The sequence below is a fragment of the Myxocyprinus asiaticus genome, chromosome 48, assembly GCF_019703515.2.
Source record: "Myxocyprinus asiaticus isolate MX2 ecotype Aquarium Trade chromosome 48, UBuf_Myxa_2, whole genome shotgun sequence".
Taxonomy (NCBI): Eukaryota; Metazoa; Chordata; class Actinopteri; order Cypriniformes; family Catostomidae; genus Myxocyprinus; species Myxocyprinus asiaticus.
In genome coordinates this window covers 24,552,928-24,573,304 of record NC_059391.1, presented here as the reverse complement: position 1 = coordinate 24,573,304, position 20,377 = coordinate 24,552,928, and the positions used below count along the sequence as shown (strand labels likewise).

Below are 20,377 nucleotides of genomic sequence, written 5' to 3'. Positions count from 1 at the left end.
TGCTTTTGAAGCTTTAAAGTTCTGGTAACCATTCACTTGCATTGAAAGGACCAACAGAGCTGAGATATTCTTCTAAAATCTTCGTATTCAGAAGAAGAAAGAAAGTCATACACATTTTGGATGGCATGGGGGTGAGTAAATGGTGAGAACATTTTCATTTTTAGGGTAAACTATTCCTTTAAAAGAAGTTGAGATCCCTGAAAAGTTTAAGATTCCTTAAGAGGGTGCTTTGGGGCTCAGAAAGCCACATTCAGATATACGACGATTTACTGACAGTCCTCGGCTTACAAACGACTTGACTTGAGACTGGACAGGAAAAAGATGTTCTAATTTATGGCCATGGTGGGGGCCTCTGAGAGACTGAATCACTCCAGAACACGTTTAAAGAACTAACAAGTTACAGAGAAAACAGAACTATCCAGTTTTGCCAGATTTACTTGTTTATCGATACAATCTAATAATTAAAGTTATATTGGGTTTAAGATTTACATTTATCATTTATATTAACAAATAGTACCAAAAACTACCATTTACTTGTACTATATGGTAAAACCATGTTTTTTTTGTTTTTCTTTTAGACGTACCGTAATGCCATAGTATACTTTGCTGTACACTCTTTGCCTGAAATACCATGCAAATACCACGGTACAAGAATATGGGAATTATTCAGTACCATCTATGACCAGCTGATGACATCACTCTACGTATGTGACGTCACAGTATGGTGTTATGGTCTTTAATGGTGTTTGAATATTTATTAAGTCACAAATTACATTTAAATGGCATTATTTTGTAAATAAGTTTCATAACTATTAATATATTACATATGTTTTTCCTTAATATTAATTACAATTATAATTACAATAATTTGTCAATTAATTTGACAAAAAATAGTTTATAATTGTATTATTAAAATGATACAATTTTTCTAAATCAATTTGACAAATTATATATTTATTATTAAAATGATGATTACAATAATAATTTTGTAAATTAATTTAATAAAATAAGATGTTTTTATTATTTCATTAATAATTATAAAAATTATAATTACAATGCTAATTTCGTAAATTTTGTTAATTCATAAAAAACGTATTATTTCAATAATAATTTGTAAAATTATTATTACAATAATAATTATTGTAAATTTATTTTTGGTAAATTTGAAAACGCGCATCATATTACATTTGGCGCCCCGTAAGCGCGCGTGTGTGTCGGTGCTGAAGTTGCATTGCAGGGGTGGGACTCCTGCATTAGGATCTTCATAATGCGCAGCGGAACACACATACACACACACACACTTCAGATCCAATCTAAACATACATTTGATCTGATCTAAAAGCACAGAGACACACACGCATCAGATCTGATTGGATCATGCACGCGCATCCGATGCTTGATTGCATGTTAATTGATGGACGAAAGTCTGCATGATCTTGAGAGGAGAAAACAGAGTCCTGAAGGTAAGCCCCAATGTAAACAGTTTTCATCACATTATGATAACATGTGATCGTGCATATTCTGTGAACATGTGCTGCATATATGTCACGTTGAATTCTTAATGTAATAATATTTGTATTTACGCGCCTTAACAATTTTTCGCAAATTAGTGACTCTTTATTCATTACAACGTGTGGATTGCAGTTATAATGAATTATTGTTATATATATTTCCATGTCTGTTATTATCACCGTGATCGAGCCCAAGGGTCAAATAAAACACACTACACCCCGTGCACTACAGCAAAGAAATTAAAAGAGCTGTGTGTGGAGAGAGAGAGAGAGAGAGAGAGAGACTGACTGACTGACTTGTGCTCTGTTGTGTGTCTGTAGTGCTGTGTTATGCTAATTTTTTACTTTGGTGGTTTGTTGTGTGTGCTGTCACAAATGTTTTAATGTCTGATGTGTCTGTTATGTGTGTAGTTTTCTGTGTGCTGGAGTTCACTGTTGTGTTTGTTTTTGCTCTTCTGTTTGTTGTGTCTTGTCCTCTGTGTATGTTTGTTTTGTGTCTTTTATGTCTGTTATGTGTGTAGTTTTCAGTGTAGTTCTCTATTGTGTTTGGTTTTTTTGTGTGTTTGTTTTGTCTTTTCCTCTGTATTTTTGTTGTGTATGTTTGTTGTGTCTTTTATGTCTTATGTGTGCAGTTTTTTGTGTAGTTCTCTGTTGTGTTTGTGCTCTTGTGTGTTTGTTGTTTGTTATCCTCTGTGGATGTTTGTTGTGTGTTTTTATGTTTGATGTGTTTTGTCCTTTGTGTGTGTACGTTGTCTTTTAAGTCTGTTATGTGTGTAGTTTTTTGTGTAGTTCACTGTTTTGTGTGTGTTGTGCTCTTTTGTGTGTTGTCCTCTGTGAATGTTTGTGTTTTTATGTTAGTTGTGTGTGTAGTTTTCTGTGTAGTACACTTTTGTTTGTGTTGTGCTCTTTTGTGTGTTGTCCTCTGTGAGTCTTTTGTTGTGTCTGTTATGTGTGCCATTTTTTTGTGTAGTTCTCTGTTGTTTTTGTTTTTGCTCTTTTCTGTGTTTGTTGTGTCTTGTCCTGTGGATGTTTGTCGTGTTTCTTTTTTTTTATGTTTGTTGTATTTTGTCCTTTGTGTGTGTACATTGTCTTTTATATCTGTTATGTGTGTAGTTTTCAGAGTAGTTCTCTGTTGTGTTTGTGCTCTTTTGTGTGTTTGTGTCTTTTCCGCTGTTAATGTTTGTTGTGTGTCTTTTGTGTCTGTCGTGTGTAGTTTTCTGTGTAGTACACTGTTGTTTGTGTTGTGCCCTTTTGTGTGTTGTCCTCTGTGCATGTTTGTTGTGTGTCTTATGTTTGTTGTGTCTGTTATGTGTGCCATTTTTTTGTGTCGTTCTGTTGTTTTTGTTTTTGCTCTGTGTTTGTGTCTTTTCCTCTGTGTATGGTTGTTGTGTGTAATTTTTTTGTGTAGTTCACTGTGTGTGTGTGTGTGTGTGTTGTGGTCTATTGCGTGTCTGCTTGCTCTGTGTGTTATGTTCTTAATCTGATGTGTGTTTCTTTTGTGTATTGTATTCTGTTGCTTTGGTCTCTGTTGTGTGGTGTTCTCTGTGTATTTTTTGTGTGTGACTTATGTCTGTTGTGTGTGTGTGTGTGTGTGTGTGTGCTTGTTGTGTCTTGTCCTCTGTGCATGTTTGTTTTATGTTGGTTATGTGTGTCGTTTTCTGTGTAGTTCACTGTTGTGTGTGTTGTGGTATATTGCATGCCTGCTTTGTGTGTTTTGTTCATAATGTTCCAATGTGTCTATTGTGTATATTGTATTCTGTTGTGTTGGTCTCTGTTGCAGTTTTGTCTGCAGTTATACATCTAGTTCTCTGTTGTGTTTGTGTGTTATTGCTTTTTTGTGTTTGTTGTCCTCTGTGTATGTTTGTTGTGTGTTTTTTGTGTCTGTTATGCATGTAGTTTCTGTCTAGTTCACTGTTGTGTGTGTTGTACTTTATTTTTTGTGCCTGTTGTGTGTGTGTTGTAGTCCGTTGCGTGTCTGCTTTGTTTGTTGTTCTGAATCCGATGTGTGTGTCTATTGTGCTTATTGTAGTCTGTTGTGTGTGTGTTGGTCTCTGTGTATGTCTTTTGTGTGTGCTGTGCTCTTTTGTGTGTTTGTTTGTCTTGTCTACTGTGTGTGTTTGTTGTATGTTGTTTACATCTGTTATGTGTGTGGTTTTCGGTGTGTATTTCTGCGTGTGCTCTATTTTGTGCCCATTGTATGTTTGTGATATAGTCCTTTGTGTGTCTGCTTTGTGTGTTGTGTTATGAATCTGATGTGTGTGTCTGTTGCCTACAGTATGTTGTATTCTGTTGTGTTTTTGTTGTGTTCTATGTTGTATTCTCTGTTGTGTGTGTGTTGTTCTCTTGTGTCTGCTATGTGTGTTTTTTCCTGTGTATGTTTATTATGTTTTCTGTTGTGTGTTGTTTTTTTGTCGTTTACGTGTCAGTTGTACTCTATGGTGTGTCAGATAAGTGTGTTGTGCTCTGTTGTGTGTGTGTTGCAAGTGGAGGGATTTTTTTTGAGTCTGCTAAGTGTGTTGCTCTCTTGTGTGATTTGTGTGTGTTGTGTGTCTTTTGCATGTTGTGTGAAACAGTACATGCCTAAAAACATTTCCACAAGGACTGAGGGTCTTTCTGCCTGAGAATGTTCTCCCTCTCTCTCTAGTGTGCTGCTTGTGTTTCAGTGAAAGTGTTATTATTAGTCATTCTGGAGATTACAAGCACAGTTGATTTATAAGCATTTGTTTCCTTCACTACTGCATGGAGATTAGCTGACCATGCACACTTCACCCCCTCTATCCATCCGTCAGCAACATGCTTTCTGATCGCCGCTGTTGTAGAAAGGCCACTATGTTATCCACAGTGAATGCAGTGCTGTCTGGAGGAAGATAATCATGTGTGAATTATTAGTGCAACGGGAACGTTTAAAGCATCTTGCTTAGCTTTTATGGTTTAGTTTTTAGAGCTCCAAATGCTTTCAGATAATCATTTGTTTGGTTATGGGCTCCTGTATATCAGTCCTTGTCATTTGAGAAGGTTTCAGAAGAAAAATTCAACCTATGTTCTAGGCTAGACTCAATTTAGTTGCTTTGTCCAGGATGTTTACTGAGGTTTTGGGTTTGAATCTAGACGTTTAGCTCTATAAGAAAGATTTTAAAAGGAATATTTCGGTCAAAACTCATTATTTACTCGCCCTCATGTTTTCCCAAACCCAGATGAACACAAAAGGAGATGTTGGGCACAATATTAAGCCCCAGTCATCATTCTCTTTCATTGTATGACTCGGGTATACATTGTTTTTCTGTGTGCCGTGACGTCTTGCGCACAGTCGAGCACTCTAGCTTTTCAAAGTGTACTGTTTTGACCACAAGCCCATACGGACTTATTTGACGCATATATCGCAAGCCCTTAAAAATGGCATTTAATCATGTGCAGGATATGAATTGTAGATTCTACAGTTTTATTTTTACTAGTTAAAATGCTCATTTACAATATCAGTAATTAGGTTTGCACTAGAAAAGACATTATTTTTTGTTATAAAAAATTACCAGCAGAAATACCAATTATTTACATCAGAAATGGAATTTCAACTAGTAAAAGTTGTAATTTTTTATATCTGTTTACTGCATTTTTACTAGTAGAATTTCACAATGATCATGCATGTGAAATTGTGACTTTTTCACAAACTAGCAATGTACTACTTGTAAAAAAAACATTTTTTTAATATCAATAACTACATTGTTACTAGTGCAATTGTCCATTCCTGATGTCAACAGTTGAATTACAATTAGCAAAAGTGCTAATTTACATGTTAGATTTGGTATTTCAGATGTCAATAAATTAAAAAGTAATAAACTGTCTTAAAAGGCTTTCTTACTAGTTGCACTAACATTATATAGTATACATGATCAATAACGATTTATGATTGGTGAAGATACCATCCCCACCATTAATGAAAAGCCTGGGGAAGTGGTACAGGGCTGAGCTCAATGACAGGGAGAGTGTGAAGGAGATGCTCAACCAAGCTGATGTCTGGAGAAAAGTGGGCTGCCTGGTAGGTTTAAAGTTTGGGGCTACCAGCATGGGGTTCTTCCCAGACTCCTTTGGCCTCTCCTGGTGTATGATGTTCCCCTGTCTAGGATAGGAAAATTAATAACTTCCTCAGGAGGTTGATCAGTTCCCAAGAGTTTTTGTTCCATCGGCCTGTATAGTACAGGGAGTAAACTGCAGCTTCCTATAACATCAGTGGTGTAAGAATACAAGGCAACAAAAGCCCGGCAGGCCATGATGCTCCAGGACAGCAAGGACGATCGAGTCTGTCAGGCAAACATCAGTATCCGCACAGGCTGTAAGTGGTCCGCAAGCAGGGCATTGAAGCAGGCAGAAGAACGGCTATGCCACGCTGACAACATCGCACAGTTAACCGAGGGAAGCTTGGCCTGGGCTATGTCACCAGGGCCAGTTGGAAGAAAGCAACATCAAGGGAACGCTGTGACATGGTGCAGAGTGAGATATGGGCAGCAGAGGAAGAGGAGAGACATGCCAGAGCAGTAGCCATGAGACAACAGGGCAGCTGGACACGTTGGGAGGGTGTAAGAGAGATGTTCCTGAAATGCAAGAGATATGGAGTACGGAAGAACACCAGATAAATTTTCTTCTCTGCTCCTATGATGTTCTGCCTTCACCATCCAACCTTCATAGGTGGGAACTAGCAGAGAGCCCTGGGTGCACTCTGTGTGGAAGACCAGCTAGCTTGGAGCACATCCTTTCCTCCTGCAAAGCTGGCCTGACGAAAGGGAGGTTTCGGTGGAGGCATGATCAAGTGCTAGTCCAGTTGGCAGGTGGTCTGGAGCAGGCGAAAACGAGAACAAAACAGAAGAAAAAAGCAATTGGTCCCTGTTTTATTAACTTCCTCAGACCAGGTGAGGAGAGTACTGTGGAAAGGGGGAGCACAGGGGTTCTGCCCACAGCAAGTGATTGGGAGATGCAGACAGACCTCAGAAGGCAGCTCAAAGTTCCAGAGGAGATTGCTTGCACAAACCTTTGGCCAGATAATGACCTCTGGTCCCGCGGCACAAAGCAAGTAATACTCATTGAGCTGACAATACCCTGGGAAGAGAGGATTAAAGAGGCAAATGAAAGAAAGCTGAAGAAATATCAGTCTCATCCTGGAGAGCCAGTAGAGAGGATGGAAGGCCTGCAACCTACCAGTAGAGGTTGGTTGCAGGGGCTTTCCAGAAAAATCACTCTGGAGTGCTTTAGGGTTACTTGGTTTCGAAGGTGTAGTGCGGAAGAGACTGGCCGCTGATATTCGTAAGCAGACAGAGGTGGCATCATGGTGGCTTTGGCTGAAGAGAGGAGAGCATTGGCAGCGTCAAGCTGACAGCCATGGATAGGGCAGGGCATATCAGTGTATTGACTGGCATGGTGGAGGGGGCAGATCCAGGATGCTGGTCTTTGCTGTCGAGCACTTCCGAGGTGTCATGGGCTTAAATCGATGAGACACCAATGAAGGAGGGAGCCCATTTGAGAACCCAGAGAAGCCACAATGGTCGAAAAAGCTATGCTCTGTCCCTGCGATTGGAAGGAGCGATTGTTGAGCCAACTGGCTCACAGAAGATACAGGAGGTAAGACCTGTAAAGTGAGCAGGTTGCGATGACTCCATCGTATTGCTGATACTGATATAGATATCTAAAATTAATATTGCTACTAGTAAAAACCAAATTACATAATGGTATAAAAATAGCAATTAAATTGTATGGCACATGTAACAATGTAATTATTGATATAAAAAATATATTTTTTGCTAGTAAGAAGTACATTTGCATTGTGTATATTTGAAATTTCAACTAGTAAGAAACTAATTATAGATATCTGTAATAACATTTTGTTATATGAAATTCTACTTTGAAATTCTACTAGTAAAAATGCAGTTACAGATATCAAAAGTGATGTTTTTTACTAGTTAAATTTCCATTTTTTTATATCAAGAATGGGTATTTCTGTGAGTTATGACGTCATTTTTGATATCAAGAGTTAACATTTTATATATTACTTTTTTGTATTATGTTTTTTTTATTGTATTTTTGTTATGGTATTTGTATTATGTATTTGTGTTATTTTATGTATTACTATTAATTCCTGATCAATAATTTATATTTTAACTTATTATTATATATCTATCATTCATATCCTGCATGTGTTTAAATGTCGAAAGGGCTTGCAATACTACGACTACTTTGTGTTACTTTTTTAACACAGAGAAAGCCAGGATGATGCACAAAAATGCAAACTATCAACATGTATAGTTAAACTAGATTTCACACGGACAGTCCACACGTGTACAGTGCTGATAATTAAATTTGCGTCATGCACACTGCAGGAGACGCAACGGCACATGACAAGCCATAGTATACTTTGGTTTTAAGGCTATATTCTGCTTATCTTCTCTTTTTATGTTACCTTAATTCGGTCTGTTCCTCATACAAAGCTATTGTAAGGCTTCAGAATACTTGAATATAGTGCACAAGTTTTGTAGACTAGTTTTATGATGATAAACTTTCGTTGTATGGAGAAAAAAAAAAGCAGCTCTCCTTTCATGTTCCACAGAGGAAAGTGATATGGGTTAGAAATGACATATGGGAGAGTAAGTACTAAATAATGAAAGAATTTACATTTTTGGGTGAACTATACATTTAATTCTAGACCTTCACTATGCAGCCACTGCAATCTTATTTCACTAATGGCATCCAGTTAAAGATAAAAGAATCGATCATCACTTTTCTACAACACCCAAAAAGAAAGAAACCAAAGCAAACTGAAGAAACAAAGCTTGGGATTTCTGATTCACGATTCAGTGTTTGTTGAGGTGATTAAAGTTATTCCTCACAAGTAAATGTGCCATTTGGGAAATTATTTTGGAATAATGGCTTCACTGCCAAGACAGTATCACAATGTTCTGTGTTCCAGAGCGCTGTGTGTGTGTCCATCTGTTCTCCTTTAGTCATTCACACACACAATATTCTATAGAGCATTGATTTTACTGATGGTGCAACTTCAACACATGTTCATTAGATACAAACTCACATCTGAAATCTGCAGTGGTGTAGATTGAACTGTTTTGCCCTGAATATAGGCAAGGGGCGTGCTGCTTCCAGCTCTCTGGTTTGAGATGCTTTAATTGGCCCGTTGTCATATTCTCCATAGATCTCTCTTCTCAGTTCTCGCTGCTTCTCTCATCTGATTATCCACAAGTCTCGGATGACTCACAGCATACACGCCTCTCACTTACTTTCTACTTTTAGAGCAAACATCATACTTCCTGTCTGAAGTGAATTCTCTCTCTCTTTGAAAGATGGGATTGTTGATACTCTAGTACCCTATCAAAAATGTAGCATTGTAACTGTATTTTCTGCTACAATATATACTGTAGTCAGTGAAACAACTGTGGTAAATTGGTATTACCCACCACTATCATAAAAGATATGAAATAAAATGGACAAAAAAGATTCTGAAGGATTCTTATGCCACTTACAAAAAGGAAGTTGGTATTGTTTTTTTTACATGTACCATGGTAATGCCATATTTTTGAACATATACCATAGTAGTATCATGTTTTTTGGGCATGCGCCATGATAATACCATGTTTTTATTTTTTTTATTTTATATGTACCATTTTTAATACCATGTTTTTTGGGCATGCACCATAATAATACCATATTCTTGGCATGGTAATACAATATTTGTCTGAACACACTACCGGTCAAAAGTTTTGAAACACTTGACTGAAATGTTTCTCATGATCTTAAAAATCTTTTGATCTGAAGGCGTATGATTAAATGTTTGAAATTAGTTTTGTAGACAAAAATATAATTGTGCCAACATATTAATTTATTTCATTATAAAACTAAAAGGTAATAATAATAAAAAAAGTTTTTCAAATTGATGACTTGGACCAAATAATAAAGAAAAGCAGCGAATAAGTGCCCAACATAGATGGGAACTCCTTCAATACTGTTTAAAAAGCATCCCAGGCTGATACCTCAAGAAGTTGGTTGTGAAAATGTCAAGAGTTCATGTCTGCAAATTCTAGGCAAAGGGTGACTACTTTGAAGATGCTAAAATATAACACAGTTTTGATTTATTTTGGATTTTGTTTAGTCACAACATAATTCCCATAGTTCCATTTATGTTATTCCATAGTTTTGATGACTTTACTATTATTCTAAAATGTGAAGAAAAAAAAATTATAATAAAGAATGAGTGTTTCAAAAAATTTGACCGGTAGTGTATGTCATAGTAATACCATGTTTTCTGGCCATGCACCATGATAATACCATATATTTTTTTTAACATTCAATAGTAATACCATGTTGTTTTGGACATGTACCATAATAATACCATGTTTTTGGGCATGCACCATGATAATACTATATTTTTTTGGACATGTACCATGGTAATATCAGGTATTTTTTATATATAGTCTTCCATGGTGTTTTCTTTTGGGCATGCACCATGATTAGACCTTGTTTTTTGACATATACCATGATATTACTATATTTTTGGGAGATGATACTATGGTAATACTATAGTATTTTTTTTACATGCACCATGGTAATGCCATGTTTTTAGGAAATGATACCGTGGTAATACCATGTTTTTGGGTAGGCACCATGATAATACCATGTTTTTTTTTACATTTAACATGGTAATATAAAGTTTTTTTGGACATGTACCATGGTAATATCATGGTGTTTTATAGGTACCATGGTAATACCATGGTCCTCTTTGTTGGACCTTGGAGTTCCATATACCATGAATGTGATTATGATTCAGTACCATGGTATATATTAAAGTACCTTGGTATTGGGGGCCTGGGTAGCTCAGCAAGTAAAGACGCTGACTACCACACCTGGAGTCGCGAGTTCAAATCCAGGGCGTGCTGAGTGACTCCAGCCAAGTCTCCTAAGCAACCAAATTGGCCCAGTTGCTAGGGAGGGTAGAGTCACATGGGGTAACCTCCTCGTGGTCGCTATAATGTGGTTCTCACTCTCAGTGGGATGCGTGGTGAGATGTGCATGGATGCCGCAGAGAGTAGCATGAAGCCTCCATGCACACTGTGTCTCCGCGGTAACACGCTCAGCAAGCCACGTGATAAGATGCGCCTTAGACGCGGAGGCAGCTGAGATTCATCCTCCACCACCCGGATTGAAACGAGTCACTACGCCTCCACAAGGACTTAGAGTGCATTGGGAATTGGGCATTCCAAATTGGGGAGAAAAGGGTTGGTATTACCATCTGATACCATCACTGTAACATGGTATGGTTACAGTATAACTACGTAAGGGGCTGTTCCAGAGAGCTCGTATTACTTCACTTTAATTTTTTACTATGGTACTTTGCGGAAGCTATGGTAAACATGGTACGTTTTTGTAAGAGTAAAGAATGACTTGTGCTTTGTTTTACAGGTGGCACTATGTCTGTGCAAGGCCAGGATATTTCAGAATATCATCCGAGCGGTGAGCAGGCATCCCACATACACCTACGATTATTTTCACGAGTCCCTCTAAGAGCGAGTTTCTGATTTTGTTTTTGTGTTTGTGTGTGTGTGTGTGTGTGTGTGTGTGTGTGTCAGTGGTGCTGGACCCTCCTGGCTGGGAGGTGTGTTTGTATGTGTTTGGGTTCTTGGTTCTTTTTGGTGTGGTTATAGTGAATCTGTGGAAATTATATAAGTCTGGCACTTTTCCGACTCCCTCTCCTTACCCGAACTTCAACTACCGTTATCTGCAGGAGAAATATGGCTCGTCCCACTCAGAGATCAGACAGAAGGTTTAAAAAAAACACAGAATCACATGCATGATAATGTTTTGACATTTTTACAGTAAATGATGATGGGATTTTAATTTTTGGGTGAACTATCCCTTTAATCTGTGACTTCTACTCTGTCCTTTGCAGCGTGTTGCAGCTTCCAACCAGCGGAGGGCGTCATCGGCAAGTCGGAAGCCAAGTCTCCAGTTGCTGGACACTCCTGATGGGTTTCGAGAACTTGGAACGCTGGAGCTCATGACCCGGGAGCTGGATCCGAGCGGAGGCACCCTCAACCGTTCCATGTCCTCTGAATCTCTGTGTTCCATCTCTTCCGTCGCGCAGACGTTCGGCCACGACTTCACGGTGGGTCAGCTGGAGATCACGCTGGAGCTGGACTCTCAATCCTCACTTCTGCATGTCTCACTACACCAGGGTAAAGACCTGCTGGAGAAGGAGGAGGAGAACTTCCCTGGATGCTACATCACCGTCATGCTGATCCCTCAACAGATCAGCCTAAAAGCCACACAGGTATCGAATTTAGTCATGTAAAGTTAAATTACCATATGAAGACATATCACAAATGCTGGTTAGAGAGACAGAGGTTAAGAGATAACCCTATCTCGTTCTCCACTATAGGTACAAAGAAATGCCTTCACTGTGGTGTTTGATGAGCGGTTCTCTGTTCCATTAGACTCTGTAAGTCTAGAGGAGAACAGTCTACGATTCTCTGCATTTGGCGTTGATTCGGATGAGCGAAACATCAGTGCTGGAGTTGCTGAACTTAAACTGTCAGATCTAGATCTTTCCATTCGGCCGTTTAATGCCTGGCTCTACCTGCAGGACATGAACAAGGTCCCATGCCACACCTGGATGCTCTTCAAACCCTTTGTGGCCTTGTAAAAAGTGTACTTGACACATTTGTCTTTTTTGTCTCTGGTTCTTCTTAGGCCGTTGATGCTGTTGGTGAGATCCTGTTGTCTCTCAGTTATTTGCCAACTGCAGAACGCCTCACCGTGGTCGTGGCTAAAGCCAAGAACCTGGTCTGGACTAATGGAAAGACCACAGCAGGTGTGAAGATAAGCTGGATCTGAGGTTTATCGCGGTTTAGACAGATCTGACTCAGATGAATTGTCTAATTTAATCAATTTTCCCAGTACTGAAATGAAATGGGTTCCTGTCTATCATAATAATTAAAATCCACAACCATAAGAGCTTTAATATTTGAATGACATTGTTAAGGTCCTTCCTGTTTTAAACAATTGGAGATAGGGTCCATTGAGTATTGATACAGATTTACGATTCAGTTCCGATTCACAATGTTTTGATTTGAATTTAATTAAATAGATATATTCATTTGGGTATATTCCAGTTATAATGTCCATTTTGCTTACATATAGAAAAAAAATGATCTCAGCTAATGCTGTTAATTATACAGGGTACCTAACTTGGTACCTTTTGTAATTATACATTTTACCATTTTTATTTTCTGATTAATTTGTCATCTTTTTACATTTTTCATCAATTTTAGCTTTTTAAAAATGTACAAATTTCATTTTTTCCATAAATTAAAATAGAAATGATATATATATACATATATATGCAGTGGTGTGAAAAAGTGTTTGCCCCCTTCCTGATTTCTTATTTTTTTGCATGTTTGTCACACTTAAATGTTTCAGATTATCAAACAAGTTTAAATATTAGTCAAAGATAACAAAAGTAAACACAAAATGCAGTTTTTAAATGAAGGTTGTTATTATTAAGGGAAAACAAAATCCAAACCTACATGGCCCTGTGTGAAAAAGTGATTGCCCCCTAAACCTAATAACTGGTTGGGCCACCCTTAGCAGCAACAACTGCAATCAAGCGTTTGCGATAACTTGCAATGAGTCTTTTACAGCGCTGTGGACGAATTTTGACCCACTCATCTTTGCAGAATTGTTGTAATTCAGCCACATTGGAGGGTTTTCGAGCATGAACTGCCTTTTTGTAAGGTCATGCCACAGCATCTCAATAGGATTCAGGTCAGGACTTTGACTAGGCCACTCCAAAGTCTTCATTTTGTTTTTCTTCAGCCATTCAGAGGTGGAATTGCTGGTGTGTTTTGGATCATTGTCCTGCTGCAGAACCCAAGTTCGCTTCAGCTTGAGGTCACGAACAGATGGCCGGACATTCTCCTTCAGGATTTTTTGGTAGACAGCAGAATTCATGGTTCCATTTATCACAGCAAGTCTTCCAGGTCCTGAAGCAGCAAAACAGCCCCAGACCATCACACTACCACCACCATATTTTACTGTTGGTATGATGTTCTTTTTCTGAAATGCGGTGTTACTTTTACGCCAGATGTAATGGGACACACACCTTCCAAAATGTTCAACTTTTATCTCGTCAGTCCACAGAGTATTTTCCCAAAAGTCTTGGGGATCATCAAGATGTTTTCTGGCAAAAATGAGACGAGCCTTAATGTTCTTTTTGCTCAGCAGTGGTTTTCGTCTTGGAACTCTGCCATGCAGGCCATTTTTGCCCAGTCTCTTTCTTATGGTGGAGTCATGAACACTGACCTTAACTGAGGCAAGTGAGGCCTGCAGTTCTTTGGATGTTGTTGTGGGGTCTTTTGTGACCTCTTGGATGAGTCGTTGCTGCGCTCTTGGGGTAATTTTGGTCGGCCGGCCACTCCTGGGAAGGTTCACCACTGTTCCATGTTTTTGCCATTTGTGGATAATGGCTCTCACTATGGTTCTCTGGAGTCCCAAAGCTTTAGAAATGGCTTCATAACCTTTTCCAGACTGATAGATCTCAATTACTTTCTTTCTCATTTGTTCCTGAATTTCTTTGGATCTCGGCATGATGTCTAGCTTTTGAAGATCTTTTGGTCTACTTCACTTTGTCAGGCAGGTCCTATTTAAGTGATTTCTTGATTGAGAACAGGTGTGGCAGTAATCAGGCCTGGGTGTGGCTAGAGAAATTGAACTCAGGTGTGATAAACCACAGTTAAGTTATGTTTTAACAGGTGGGGCAAACACTTTTTCACACAGGGCCATGTAGGTTTGGATTTTGTTTTCCCTTAATAATAACAACCTTCATTTAAAAACTGCATTTTGTGTTTACTTGTGTTATCTTTGACTAATATTAAACTTGTTTGATGATCTGAAACATTTAAGTGTGACAAACATGCAAAAAAATAAGAAATCAGGAAGGGGGCAAACACTTTTTCACACCACTGTATATATATATATATATATATATATATATATATATATATATATATATATATATTAGTACAGTGTATATATACAGTAGATTGTTTAGGGCTGTTGATTTAATGCGTTAATTCAGTGTGATTAGTTATATTAAAAAAACGTAAAAATACGCAATTTAAGTTTCAAACTATGTTTAACTTGACACAGTGACTTAAAAATGCTGTGTTTATGACACGACACAAACAAACATCTGATGATTCTGTACATTGACATGCATCTTTAGAAAAGCTCTTATAATAAATCTGCGTCGGGCAGATTGACGAATTCAGTTGCAAAATGGATTGCTGTGGACTGCAGGCCAATGACAGACTTATGTCCAATAATATGGAAATAAATAATATATTGCCTTTTAAAGCCACTTTTTGTATTTTCTCATAAATGATTTACCCGACTGCCAAAAAAAGGTAATTCATTTTAATTATTTTAATTATATTTATAATACATATTATATTTATAATAATTATTGAATCATTATATATTGAATTATTTATATTTACGATTAAATCGATTTATTAATTGACATACAGCACTGTATCATTTTATTTATTTTTTAAATTCAGTTGACTGCCCTTATATTGTTACATGTTTATTATTTATGCATAATGTGTTTCAGATGAGCAAACAACATAAAAAATATGTTTTCCAGATGTAAACACACACATCATATAGACATCTCCCTGATAGCACACGTACATCACCAAGACATGTATTTGATGTGTGTTTACATCTGGAAAATGTATTTTTCACATTGCTCATCTGAAACACGTCTATAAGACGTTTCTTCTTGGATGTGAATAAGGCATTCAGCAGATGTCTTTGAAACGTTTATGCTTCAGATTGCTTGTAAATCTGATCTTTTTAAGATGTTTGGCAGATGTTTATTAGAATGTGATGCTTTCCAGATGAACAGACAAACCTCAGAGCTATCTGGGATATTGCCCTTGAATTTAAGGTGGTGGATATGGGATAGGAACAGTATAAGGTCAGGGCTATAATTGGTCGATAGGGATGTTGTGTGCTGAAAATATGGACTCATAAACAACTTTCTTTTTTCTCTGTTCACAGATCCATTTGTTAAGGTGTATCTGCTCCAGGACGGCAGGAAAATCAGTAAAAAGAAGACCTCCATAAAAAGGGACGATACTAACCCCATCTTCAACGAGGCGATGATATTCTCAGTGCCAGCCATCGTCCTGCAGGTGATGGCACTTCTGTGAATTTAAACTAAATTATTAACATCTGATTTGCTGTTCTGAGTAAAATAATTACCAAAGTGCAAAGCACATTTTGTGCATAGATTTTCAGTGCTGTTTTTGTTTGTTCAGGATCTCTCTCTGAGAGTGACGGTCGCTGAGAGCACAGAGGACGGGCGTGGTGAAAATGTTGGTCATGTGATCATCGGACCAGAGGCCAGTGGAATGGGCATAACACACTGGAACCAGATGCTAGCCACACTGCGGAAACCAGTTTCAATGTGGCACCCGCTCCGGAGGACCTAAATCCTGACCCTTGACCCCTGACACCTGTCCTCTGACTCTTGTATGCATGGTGCCTACTGTCTAACTGTTCTAACAATAAAGACGTTAGAATATCAAGAATACCTGTTCCAGCTGTCCTGAGGGAGCGGATAGGGACAGATGGATCTGGAAACAGAGTAAAGTCTCTTTTGCTTCTGTTACGGTCTATGAAATCCAGGTTTTCTTATCCAGGTTAAATTCATTTCTACATGATAACAGGGTGGGTGGTTGTTTACTGCAGCTTTTGGGTGGAATTTAAAATGAGACAGAAATTTCAGTAGCCACATTCTGTTGTACTAAATATTTAAAGCATTAAAATGAAAAAGAAATTATTTGTTTGGCCATAAATACAATTATTATTATTATTATTATTAATATTACTACTACTTCTATTATTGGGGGTTGAATACTCTTAAACATATTGTAAAATAACATCTAGCAACAGACTTGGGATGCTCGGTCCCTTTTCTCAGGCAAGTGCAGTGACAGTTATTAGCCTGTTTGAGCCGCATCACGTACCATAGAGGCAGCATTGAGGTGTTTTGTAATTGCATCCTATTTATTTAAACATATTCATGATCCCCATATTGGCTTTGATATCATTAAAAAATACCAAACTTTGCATTTTACCATTAGGAGGCAAGTACTTTGAACTTCATGAAATCCAACCTGATCTATACCTACATTTTTCCTAAAATATTTAGTTGAACATATCACAGCACTTTTTTGGTAAAATTATCACTAAAGGCGATACAACAACAATGACTTTTATTCCCTTTCACACAAATCACGAGTAAAACAGCAGATTATCAGTTCATAAACACTTGCTTTTCATCCCGTTCCTCACACAACGTTATCTTATGACATCAAAACACTTGTAATGTAGCGCATGACTTGTAAAGCGATACATTTTAACGTTTGCATTACATAAACGACTACATTTACAAGCTTGTTCAAGAGCGATCAAATTGCGCGGTAACTCAACTGATAGAGCGTTGTACTTGCAATGCAAATGATCATGATATGAGTCTTGAAGAGCACACGAATCGACACAAGTCAAAAGTGTGATAGAAGCACCACAAAATGGCGTAGTTGCTTCAGCAATTGCATTTTTCATCCCCCATTTGCTTTTTATGACACTGTCGGCTAGGTTTAGGGTAGGGAGATAGACAAAACCTATTTAAAACTCAATGAGGCATTAACCTTAAAACCTCATCTGTTTGGAAGAACGTTTAACTCGCTTTAAGCGCCACTCAGTGGACATTTCACCTCGGAACTGCCGCGATATGTAATATCATTTTGCAAAAATGTCGCCACAGACAATGATGAAATCAGTTTTGGGGAAGTACTTAATTAGTAGTACTATGGTTAAAAGTAATCTTTTTCAAATGACATTACATTTTCCAGATTGTAGTGGGGTTCAGCTACTCTGAACAGTTATCATATTACTCATTACTTATTCATTTCTAAAACCCAACCTTTACCAAATTTGTTTCATGTGGCCAAAGTGCCATGTTGTGTTCTTTCACCAGGGCATAAATGAAATTATTGTCGTAATATTTGTGTTATCTGTTTAAAGTAATGTATTTTGCAAAAGAGCCACTATTTTTTGCGTTCCTTTCACTTTGTTAGTGTGTCAGTCAAATTAAAGGGATTGCAATAATATATTCTGTTGGATGTTAAATATGTTTATTACATGAATCATAATGAATTGAAATTATATATGTAGCGCAACTATAAAACAATAACGAGTAGTCCCTTACATGACTTCATTACTTGAAGATGTACTTTGTAATTTTGTACTTTGTAACACATTACCCCCACAACTGCATAAAATACATTTCTATTAAACTTGAAAATATTATATATATTATGTTATTTTAATTGCTTTTCACATTCTCTGAGTTTTCTTCAGCAAGAAAGAAATCTTAATATAACACCAAAAAAAAAAAAAAGTTGAAACTGCCGCAATAATTAAACCTTTTGGTGACAGAATGTTAAAACTTCATACCAAAATCTGTGAATCACATTCTACCACAACTAACACATTTTGTAGGGTAAATAACAGATTTGTGCTTCTTGCTCAGTAATGAGATCATTTCATTTGAAGAAGTGCTGCAAATCCTGTCATTAATTTTTAATACTAACAATATTTTAAGCTTGACACCATTAAAATTAATTCTGTGCCAAATTCACCCTAATAGAAGCAATATACTCATTTGCCATGTACATCAGTTGTTGGTGAACTTTAACAGATTTAAAGGATGATAAAACATCAAAATACTTTACAATGCATGCAAATGTTATGTAGGAAATATTGCAATCAAATGAACTGTTTAAATAAAAATGCTTTGTGTGGTTTGTCATATGACTGTCATGGTTGTTTTCTGATTAACTTTTTTTTATTATTATTATTGATTCATATAGATAACAAAGAAAAGCAAAACAAATCAACAGAATCAACATTTAACCCCCACTATTACCCCTCCCAATCCCCAACCCCACCCTGACCCTCAACAACATCCCTGTGGTCAAACATGATTATAGACACATTATTATATATATATATATCACACATATTTAAAACTAAACTTCTCTCTCCACTGCCCCTCCCCGAGAGACCTCCAGAAACGCCCCATTTCCCATTAAACGAATCCCAATTCCCCAGCCTTCTACATGACGCTTCCTCAAAAGCCGCCACCCTCCTCATCTGCGTGCACCATTCTTGAAATGAGGGTGCACCAGTGACTTCCATCCCCTTAAAACAATTGGTCTGCCGATCATAACACTGGTTAGGACCCAATTTTGTATGTGTTTATCCCCTATATTGATGACCGCCCCATCGCCTAAAATACAGAGTCTGGGGCAAAATGAAATTTGAGTGCCCAATACGTCACACATAAAACTGTGAACCTTCAACCAAAATTCTTGGATCTTAACACACCACCAAAAAACATGGGTTGTGTATCCATCTTATGACTGGCATCGCCAGCAGGTGGGTGTGTCTTTAAGACCAAGCCAATACAATCTAGAGGGGGTCCAATAGAATTGATGTAAAATCTTGAATTGCATAAGGTGCACGTTTGAATCCTAGCCCACACTCCCTCCTCCAAATACCAAGTTTAAATCCTTCTCCCATACTCTCTTGATAGAAGTTAAAGCTCCATCCCCCAGACTCTGAATTAGCAGGGAGTAATACACTGATGCCTCATGACCTTTTCCAAAAGCAGTAATCACCATTCCCCGAGTATCTGCCGCTTTAGGGGGGTGTTTTGGCCTTCTATAAGCTTAAGGAGACAGCATCACATGGAATTCCCTCCAGAAAATGTTACATCTAAATCACTTTTTTACCTTGGGTGAATTCAAATCTTTGATAAAAAAAAATTGTATGACTGAAGAGTGCAATTGCTATGCATAACCTGGATTCTGTAATTGTAGTCCATTGTTTTCATTAATGTGTCTTATTTTTGTCTTATGTCTGTTTTTGTTGTGTTGATCTTATAAAATTTTTTACCTTGTTTGGTGTGCTTTCTTGGCCAGGTCTCCCTCGAAAAAGATTTAATCTCAAGGGACTTCTTGGTTAAATAAAGGTTAATAATAATAATAATAATAATAATAATAATAATAATGCTACTCCCAAAAATAGTACAGAGCAGGTGGTGCAGCTGTAAATACCTAAAGAACTGAGATCTGGGAATCCCAAAATGTTGAACCAAATTTTTAAAGGATCTCAACACTCTACTCTCATATCTACCCACAGTAAAATAATCTGAAATCAATTCATTCGTTTGTACCGCCACTAACAGGTGTCTATGAAGTAACTTATTCCATCCAATAAAATTATTCCCGAACCCGTATATTTCCAAAATCTTAAAAAGACAATCCCATTCTACCATATCAAATGCCTTTTCGGCGTCAAGTAAGATGGCAGCGACTGGAGTCTGATCATTCGTCACTGATCACATGATATTGATGAGATGCCTGATGTTATCAGAAGAGCTGCAGCCCCAAATAAACCCCACCTGATCTATATGTATAAGAGATGTCATAACTTTACTTAATCGGTTAGCCAAAATTTTTGACAATATTTTAACGTCTAGCTGGATCAGGGAAATTGGACGCTAACTCTTACACTCGCTTGGATCTTTGTCCTTTTTAAGAATCAAACTGGCTTGTGTCATGGTTGGCAGAAGCTTTCCATTCTTTAATGATTCTGTATAAACTTTTAGCAAAAGTGGAGCCAGTTCTGTAGCATAAGATCTAAAAAATTCAGCGGCAAAGCTGTAATTACCTCGCCAAGCTCCT

General features: G+C 37.5%; 1 protein-coding gene across 1 annotated transcript; it reads left to right on the top strand.

Annotated features, from left to right (window-relative positions):
- The first annotated feature begins 1,245 nt into the window (after window positions 1-1,245).
- Window positions 1,246-18,438, top strand: LOC127437378 (synaptotagmin-12-like). Its single transcript, XM_051692206.1, has 8 exons — window positions 1,246-1,463; window positions 10,959-11,009; window positions 11,126-11,319; window positions 11,446-11,826; window positions 11,935-12,150; window positions 12,246-12,366; window positions 15,621-15,754; window positions 15,881-18,438. Exons 1-8 carry the CDS (start codon window positions 1,415-1,417, stop codon window positions 16,052-16,054), a joined length of 1,320 nt encoding a protein of 439 aa, XP_051548166.1. The 5' UTR covers window positions 1,246-1,414; the 3' UTR covers window positions 16,055-18,438.
- The last annotated feature ends 1,939 nt before the right edge of the window (window positions 18,439-20,377 follow it).